The sequence below is a fragment of the Seriola lalandi genome, unplaced genomic scaffold (genome assembly GCF_002814215.2).
Source record: "Seriola lalandi dorsalis isolate HSWRI2012SDOR001 ecotype SW California unplaced genomic scaffold, Sedor1 jcf7180002054722, whole genome shotgun sequence".
NCBI classification, from domain to species: domain Eukaryota; kingdom Metazoa; phylum Chordata; class Actinopteri; order Carangiformes; family Carangidae; genus Seriola; species Seriola lalandi.
In genome coordinates this window covers 285,032-293,968 of record NW_019525275.1, presented here as the reverse complement: position 1 = coordinate 293,968, position 8,937 = coordinate 285,032, and the positions used below count along the sequence as shown (strand labels likewise).

Genomic DNA, 8,937 nt, shown 5'->3' with positions numbered 1-8,937 from the left:
CCCACCCCCACCCTCCGCCCCCCAGGTGAGAATCATGCTGCACACCTGGAGGTTTACCTGGTCCCCTGGGTCAGACTGGCACAGATCTGATTATCCTGCTGTTGTGGTGGTAGATCTGGGTCCTGGTGTAAGATTGGACCAGGTGTTCTATAAAGCTCTCAACTCTGTAGCTATTAGTTCTGCTGTAAAGCTCATCAGGGACTACAGGTGACTCTACAGGTGACACCTGACAGGATACAGGTCGACCTGTAACGCTGGTCTTGACCTGCCCCCCTCTTGTAGAAGGACTTCACACACTCAGTGGTCCACTGTGGTCAAACTAAGTCAGTCTGAGTCCTGCAGGTCACACAGGTGTCTTTTCACCTGGAGGACGGACTCTTTGCTGCTGACAGGTGTTTCAGGCTGATGTAAACAGACTGGATCAGACTGACTCTGTTGAATCACGACATCATCACATTTTAAAGAAACTCAGCTGAGACATAGAACGACTGCTGACATGGTTTTATGGTAACTCACGGGAAGTGAACATCTGGAACATCAAAGTACTTCATCACATTAATGCAAACATTATTCAAATCCAACCAGAGCTTAAAGGGACCTGGTCACAGATCAGTCCAACACACCAGAGACCAGAAGAGAGATCCTTATAAAACCTGTAGACTGAAACAGAAACACCAATCACAAACTGTGTTACAGACTCTGATCCTGAACAGGTCTTGGTTTGATTGTGTGGTCCTGGTCGGATCCTGGTCCGGTCCTGGTCTGGTCCTGGTCCTTATCCTGTCCTGTTGTTGCAGTGTCCCTGCAGCATGGAGCGCTCCGGCAGCATCCAGCTGGACATCCCGGACTTCAGTAACTCGGTTCTGACCCACTTGAACCAGCTGCGTGTGCAGGGCCGTCTCTGTGACATCGTGGTCAACGTTCAGGGTCAGAGCTTCCGCGCACACAAGGTGGTCCTCGCCGCCAGCTCGCCGTACTTCCGGGACCACATGTCTTTGAGCCAGATGAGCACCGTGTCGCTGACGGTGATCAGGAACCCGTCGGTGTTCGAGCAACTGCTGTCCTTCTGCTACACCGGCCGCCTCTGCCTGCAGCTGGCCGACATCATCAGCTACCTGACAGCCGCCAGTTTCCTGCAGATGCAGCACATCATCGACCGTTGCACTCAGATCCTGGAGGGCATCCACCTGAAGATCAGCCTGGCTGACCTGGATGAGGAGTCCAGGGAGGAGGAGGCGCGGGGCTCCAGGAGCAGCAGGACCCTAGAGGCGGTGTTCCGAGGAGCAGGCCATCACGCCGGCCTGCGGCTCCTCGGCCCACGGGGAGGCGCGGAGGCCTGCGAGGCGGTGAGCCCCATTGAGGGGCCCATCAGTCCGCCGCCAACTGTGGAGCACAGTGGGCTGGAGGGGCCCGGGGCCGCCACCACTGGCCGAGCAGGCAAAGAACCGATCCTTCGCATCAACCGGGCCGGTCAGTGGTACGTGGAGACGAGCAGCGAGCCGGAGCGAACCGGCAGCGCTGAGGAGGGCGGTGGCATGGATGGAGTCAGGATCAAGACGGAGAGGATGGAGGAGTGGATCGGAGCAGGAGAGCACCAAGAGGAGGGGGGGCCGGTGGAGGAGGGGGCCACTGTGATGATTGACACATCGGGACGCAGCACGTTGGTGACAGGGGCGGTGGGAGCGCTGGGGGCCCGGAGCATCCAACCGTCTTCCAGCTTCAGTGAGACAGACAGGTGAGTCACTGTTGCTCTGACTGAACGACCGACGCATGACGACAGTTCTGTTAATGTGTGTGTGTGTGTGTCCGTCAGGTTCAGTCCCACCGGCAGCGTGGTCGTCCTGGCCGAGCGCCAGAGAGCGAAGAGCGAGTCTCCCAACAGGCCGCATGAACTGCGACAGCCGAGCTCCCAGGTACCTGTCGATCAAGCTTTATACAGCCTCATCTCACAGTACAAGTTCCTACAACACCCAGAACCTCTTCAGTGATCATTAGAACATGTTCATAGAACATCCTCAGTGTCCTGTAGAACCTCCTAAGTGGCCTGTAGAACCTCCTCATTGACCAGAATAACTTCCTCACTGACTAGTAGAACTGCTTCAGTGGCCTAGAACCCTCTGTGTCCTGTAGAACTGCCACAGTGGCCCGTAGAACCTCTTCACTGTCCTGTAGAACCTCTTCACTGTCCTGTAGAACCTTTTCAGGACTTTTTCTGTCAGTACTTTGAAAAGAGTTGAGTTTCTAAAGAATCTAGTAAGAGATCCAGTCCGATTCAGACTTCCTGGTCCTGTTCCTCGGGTGTATTAACATTTTGTTCTGCTGATCAGGGGGAAGAACACGCTGCATTTGATATGGGCGGCTACGAGGACTACCTAAGGGAGCAGGTAGGAGACCGATGGTTCCGCTACAATCCCCGGCTCACCTGCATCTACTGCTGCAAGTCCTTCAACCAGAAAGGCAGCCTGGACCGCCACATGCGCCTGCACATGGGCATCACGCCGTTCGTCTGCCGCATCTGCGGGAAGAAGTACACCCGCAAAGATCAGCTGGAGTACCACATCCGCAAGCACACAGGAAACAAGCCCTTCCACTGCCACGTCTGTGGCAAGAGCTTCCCCTTCCAGGCCATCCTCAATCAGCACTTCCGCAAGAACCACCCGGGCTGTGCCCCCCAAGAGGCCCACAGCGCTTCCCCCGAAACCACCACCGCATCTGTCACGTCCAGGGGGGGACCGAGCGACGAGGCCTCCCCCAGCCAGGAGGAGCCGGAGGGCGGGGGCAATGGTGGTGGGAGCAGCGGTGGTGGAGGCCAGTATGGCGAGGGTCCCCAGGCCTCGGTCTCCACCACAGGGCCCGACTGACCCCGAGAGGTGGAGGGGTGTGGGGTCGAGGTCGGGGTGGGGGGAGACAGACGTGGGGGTCTGGTCTGATCCCAGTGTAGCTGCAGACAACAGGAACCCGCTGAAGTCAAAGCAGCGACAGACAGAACTCTCAGAGTCCGGACTGAGATTTTTCTGCTTTAAACCGCATCTACCTTCACTAACCAAACCGAACAGATTAAGCTAAAATGAAGAAATGCCACACAGTCCAACAACCTCATACACCACACACCGTGGTTCTCGTTTGCCTCCGTCTAGTTTGTTCTGTTACAGATTTCTAATTTTATATTTACAAGTATTACAGGTTCACAACACAGCATCACAACAGTCTGTCTGGTGGAAACTTTGCCAAACTTCTCAGTGCCAGTTCAACACTTCAAATCCTTCATATTTGCCTTGAGACAATCTGGAGCAGTCGGGTTCATCATAATAATCCTGCAAGTTCTTCAAGTGCCACAACGGCCAAAAAGATTTAGTTGCACAAAAAGATGAAATGAGAAAACGATGTTCAGCTCCAGTGTGATCAGAGTTTCTATAAAACTTCATGTTGTGAATCTTGAAGCGACACTTGTACACTACATACCTTATCAAGACAGCTGTTCTCACATCCTCTACACCGCACCTCACTCCTGACACAAGAGCTTTTTCTTTTCTCCTTTTACTAAGCGGTTCAGTTTGTAAAACTTAACAGCACAGCATTTAAATACATCACTGATTAATCTTCAGGTTAGTTTCTTGATTAATTCATTTGTGTTTTCATCTATAAAAAAACACATTCAGACTGATTGTTCCATTTACATAAAGAAACAGTGAATCCTCAGTTTAGAGGCTGCGACTAGAAGTTGTTTGAAAGGGACTTCCAGACTCTATCTCTGGATAAACCGATTGATGGTTAAACATTTTCAGCTTTAATATTGTTTGTCATTTACTTTGTCCTGGATTCATTCTGGTCCAGAAAACATAGTCACACAGGTCTGAACTGGATCACCAACACGTCATGAACGAGTGACGAGACCTAGATAGATAGATAGATAGATACTTTATTTATCCCCTAGGGGAAATTCATGACCTGGTCACCAACAAGTGAAAAATTAATTGAAATAGACAGAATTCCTGTCAGTTTTAATAAGTATCAGGCTGCAGGGACAGTCTGGTTCTGGTTCTGGTTCTGGTTCTGGTCCCAATGAACCGAAGCTTAAAATATTCCATAAAAAAGAAACACACCATCAGTTGGGAAATTAAAGTTCAGCTGATGTATTAAATACAAAACAAACTGAGATTTCACTTTTTGGAAAGATGTCTTATATTGAAAAACATTTAAAATCTGCATTAAATGGTCTAGACGTAAGGTCCAGTTTCCCAGAGCTTTCGTCTGTATCTCACAGCCTTCTTCAGAGAATGGAACTTGCTCAGGTCTCACATGACCTAAGTCGGACATATGATTAATGGTCGCACCTGGAGGGACCTTGCAACCAGTCCATGTTCTAGAGCTGTTCAACAAACCCCTGAAGAAGACCATGAGATGCATTACAAAAGCTCCAGATAGTGATAAAGACGTGTCCCCAGGTGCTTCATGCAGGAGAGACAGTTAAAAGCTGAACTCTGATCACACTGGATGAACTGATTAATCTGGCTGTAAATTGTGTCTAAATTCTTCAGATTGGAGTCGAGACAGTTGGACTCAGTTTTAAGGATCTGGTATCGAACCATCCGGCAGCCTGTTGACTGAACAGACTCACAGCAGGAAACAACTGGACGGCGTCCAGCCTCAGATAAGCTACACAGCTCAGTTACCTCTCATCACTACGCAATATAGCTGCTGCACTGCATAGCACAGCACCACCGGGGGGCGCTCTGATCCACTAACAGAGATCTCCGTCAGTCTTTTTAGTCAGATATTTTTATAAACAAGCATGTCTTTATTGTTTTCTTGTTTTTTTTCTTGGACACTTTTTTGCTCTGACAATGTGTGAGACAGAAGATGAGCTTTGAGGTCGAGGAGACGTGTCGAGACTTGATCACTGACTTCTGTCGCAGTTAATGACGCATTGAATCTGCTGCACGTCACTCCAGACCTGGTCCAGTTACAGAGAAAAACCACAGGTCTAAAACAGAGGCTTCAGATAAGAACTGCACCTAATGATTATTGTCATTATTGATTAATCCGCAGATTATTTTCTGATTCATCCATTTGTTTATAAAGTATCAGATCCTCATATTTAAATCAAAAAATTAATAAAACAATCGTAAGATTATCAAAACAAATGTCAATTTAATTTTCAATTAATCAACTAATGATTGATTGATAGATAATTGATACTTCTTTACTTCCAGTCCAGTCAGGTAGAACACACAGAAAAAGATAACTGCCATTGTCAAAACTGAGGCATGTTATGCTAACATTAGCTTGCTAACAGTTTTTGCTGACTCGACAAAAAACTGCTTCCCCACACCATAGTATCTCCACTGCTAATGGAGCTAACATCTGGGAGCTAGTTAGCTTTTAGCTGATGTTGACTATTTAACATTAGCTAACATCAATTCTCCACAGTCAAGCACACAGGAAATTAGCATTATGTACAAATTATATTTCTGTGGTTCATTGCAGTTGACTATTTAACATGACTTAAGAGCGATGTCTCTAAAACAGACACAAAAGAAAATCAACATTAGCTTACAAACTAACAGATTTTTTGCTGACTCGTAGCACAGAGCAATAACACGTTCCACACTGCTAAAAGAGCTAACGTGTGTAAGCTAACTGATGCTGACTATTTAACATTAGTGAGTTTTAGTTTCCTGAGTCACACTAAATCAACATTAGCTCACAAGCTAACACAGGTTTTGTCTTTTGCTCATCGAGTAAAATTGTATTCAAGTCATTAAACATCACAGACCTGCTGCTTTGACTCTTAGCTGACTTTAGTCAACTGAAATTTAACAGTTGAAAACAGTAAAAACTTAAAAGCTTAACTAAATCTTAAGTAGACTCTGTTAATAGTAGAGTTATGTAGATGCAGATTTTTTATAGAAGTTTTATATTTAATCCATGTTTCCTGATTTCAGATGGAGATGAAAACAGGAACAGGATGAGAGAAGTCCAATACTGAGAAAGGCCCAGGAAATGTTTTGCCAATCTTAGCACAAAGACAGGAAGCAGGGGGAAACTGTTAGCTTAGCTACAAGAAATTAGAAAACTTCACAATATTTTCAGTGACAATATGTTCACTTTAGCTCTCTGGCTAATGTTAGCTTGCCAGCTAACAGACAGTTAGCTTTTCCAATGAGGATGCAGTTTTCATATAATGATGTTTAACATTGTTTTTTTGTATTCAACTAACAACCATTTTAATTATTGATTAATCTGATTGATCAATAAATTGTTTTGTTTTTGAAATATCATGAAATAGTGAAAAATTAATATAATAATCTCCCAGAGATCGTTCATCAAAAATTCAGAAGTTTCTGTTTGAAGTGCTCATTAATGATGAATCGATTATCAGACTATCACTGGAGACTATTTTCCTTTCATCACCTGATCGGATCGAACAGTCTGTAGTATTTTCACTGTGACCTCTGACAGGTGAACGTGCAGCAGAGTTCATGCGTCATTGATGACAGTCATGTGATCTGGTAGCGTCAGGACAAGGAGCCAGACCCAGTCAGACCAGATGGATGTAGTAGCCAGGCTGTGGAGCTGGATCTTAAAAACCCTCCAGAGGTCAAAGTTCACCTGCTGGAGGTAGGAAGCAGGAAGCAGGTCAGACCGCCTGGCAACCAAAGGAAAGAGGATGCGGCCACATTGGCCCTCCAAAACTCCAAAACAACTTGAGCACTTATCAGAGACGGAGTCCGAACAGAAACTTTTTATAAACAGAACAATGAAAAATCAACATATTATCAGACAAACATATTTAAACTACTAAGATGTTTTTGCATATGAATAATGTAAAGAAGCTAGGAGCTGAGGTGGGAGGTAGGTCGGCAGGTAGCACACGGATCGGCTGTTACTGTTTTTCTACAGAGCTGTGAATCAGATTTTCAGTGGCCACTCAGTTTTTTATGCAAGTGAAGGCAGCGGCTCTGTCCTCACTCCGGCTGGCTGGACTCCAGTTTCCCTCCCAGATCGCACGGCCACGCTCACTCTTCAGGCTAAACCAGGAACTATCAGGTATAGATACTCTTCTTTTATTCAGTGAACCGGACATTTACCTTTCCCCACGTAGCAGAATGCTAACGGCTTAACCTCAGTGCGAAAAATCAAACTCACCTGTAAATAAAAATGGCAGCAGGTAAGAAATCCCTGCAGGTCACTGCAGAGGACGACAACACACAAACCAGGGCCGGGCAATACGAACAGAAACTAGTCCTCAACCACAAGACCTCCTCTAGTGTCCCACAAGAAATCCTGGTCTGTGATTGGCTGGCAGGGAGTCAGGGACACACTGACACAGTTTGGTCAGTTCAGTTGTTTGTGGTGACCTTTCACCTCCGCTCTGTCCCTCATCCTCCTCATCCTCATGAGTCAGGAACCTCAGTGTGACATCACAGCAGCTGATCGTGTGACATCACAGCTGATCTCAGTCCAGTCACCTGCTGCAGGAATATTAACTGACACAAACAGAATCAGGAAACAAACTCATTTTAATATTTAATACACAAGTGAAAACACTATTCAGAGAAATCTAATTGTGAATTAAGTCTTTGTGCACAAATCTTAAGTAGATTATTGATTAATCTGCTGGGTGATTAATCATTCAGAAAACATCACGGGTTCCCGAGTCACTGTGACGTCTTCACTGCTCTGCTCTGTCAGAACCTCAGACATCTGTAGTTCACCACCATGTTTATTACCTTATATATTGATTGATTATTATCAGCAGCTGCTGAATGATTTTTTTTTTTTTTATCAGTTAATGGGTGAATTGTTTAATCAGTTCAACTCACAAATCCAACGTGAAAATTATCATTTCAATATTCATGCTCCATAAAAGGAAACTGAAAAAGTTTGAACCGCGACTTCTTCAGAAAATGATTAAAATGAAAAATGTGGCTCCAACTCAAACTGTTGGTCCAGCAGATTAAAGAGTCAATCAGTTAGCTGATAATTAATCAGTTCTACCTTTGATTCAGTTCAGCCTGATGAGTTTCTTTGGCTGCTGATCAAATGAATTTATAAGTTGACCTCAGTCGTTGCCAACGTTTGCCTCCATCTTTATATTATAGACAAAACAACTGGTGTGAACTGGTTTGTGTCATCTGTAGGTTTGAAACAAGCAGTAACTTCCTTCCTCTCCGCACTGAGGTGTAGGTGAACTCCCCATTTCAAGCCAGTTAGAGTCTAGAACATCTGGTCCAGTCCGGTTCAAGGAATCTATAGAAAAGGAAAAGTCGGATCAGAGTTGACCTGACTAACTGAGCTCCACCTGACACTGAAGGGTCGTGCGTCACGTGATTCAGTTTAACGTTCAGAGTGACGGCGGCTCGTCCACTGATCCAAGCGCGAGCAGCTGTTAATCAGAGACCCGGTGATGATCACCTGCTGTGATTCATTAAACTATCGTCACATAAAAGAACATGTGAAGGTTCAGATCCGACTTTTCCTCTTCAGTTCCTCAGTTCAGCTTCAATCTTCAAACTGTGAAAACAGCCCAACCTCATCATCATCATCATCATCATCATCACCCTCCTCTGGTCTTCATTCTGTCTCTTTGCTTTACAACAAAAGCCAAACGTTGTTTATGTGTCTTCACTCTTTGATTTTTACTGTGTGAATCAAATGTTTAGTCTTTAATATCCAGTAACCTTGACCACAACATGCCTAATGATGAATCATCTAGAAATATTCACTTAATGAGATTACTCTGTACTGTTGATTCCTCAAATATACCCTAATATATCAACACGACAAATATGGTGTTTAGTAAATTAACTTTTAATACCGTACACTTTTTTAAGAGGAGGTACTAAACGTTCTGTAGTAGAACCTGAGAGGTTCCATGTGAAGATCTTTTATGTTGCATGTCTCTGTTGCTAAAACATGTTGGGGGGAGGGAGG

The 8,937-nt window shown here is 45.5% G+C and overlaps 1 protein-coding gene across 1 annotated transcript; it reads left to right on the top strand.

The window, feature by feature from the left end:
- The first annotated feature begins 6 nt into the window (after nucleotides 1-6).
- zbtb37 (zinc finger and BTB domain containing 37) lies at nucleotides 7-8,870 on the top strand. Its single transcript, XM_087178746.1, has 4 exons — nucleotides 7-25; nucleotides 798-1,735; nucleotides 1,814-1,913; nucleotides 2,328-8,870. Exons 2-4 carry the CDS (start codon nucleotides 810-812, stop codon nucleotides 2,859-2,861), a joined length of 1,560 nt encoding a protein of 519 aa, XP_087034872.1. The 5' UTR covers nucleotides 7-25; nucleotides 798-809; the 3' UTR covers nucleotides 2,862-8,870.
- Nucleotides 8,871-8,937: the final 67 nt, after the last annotated feature.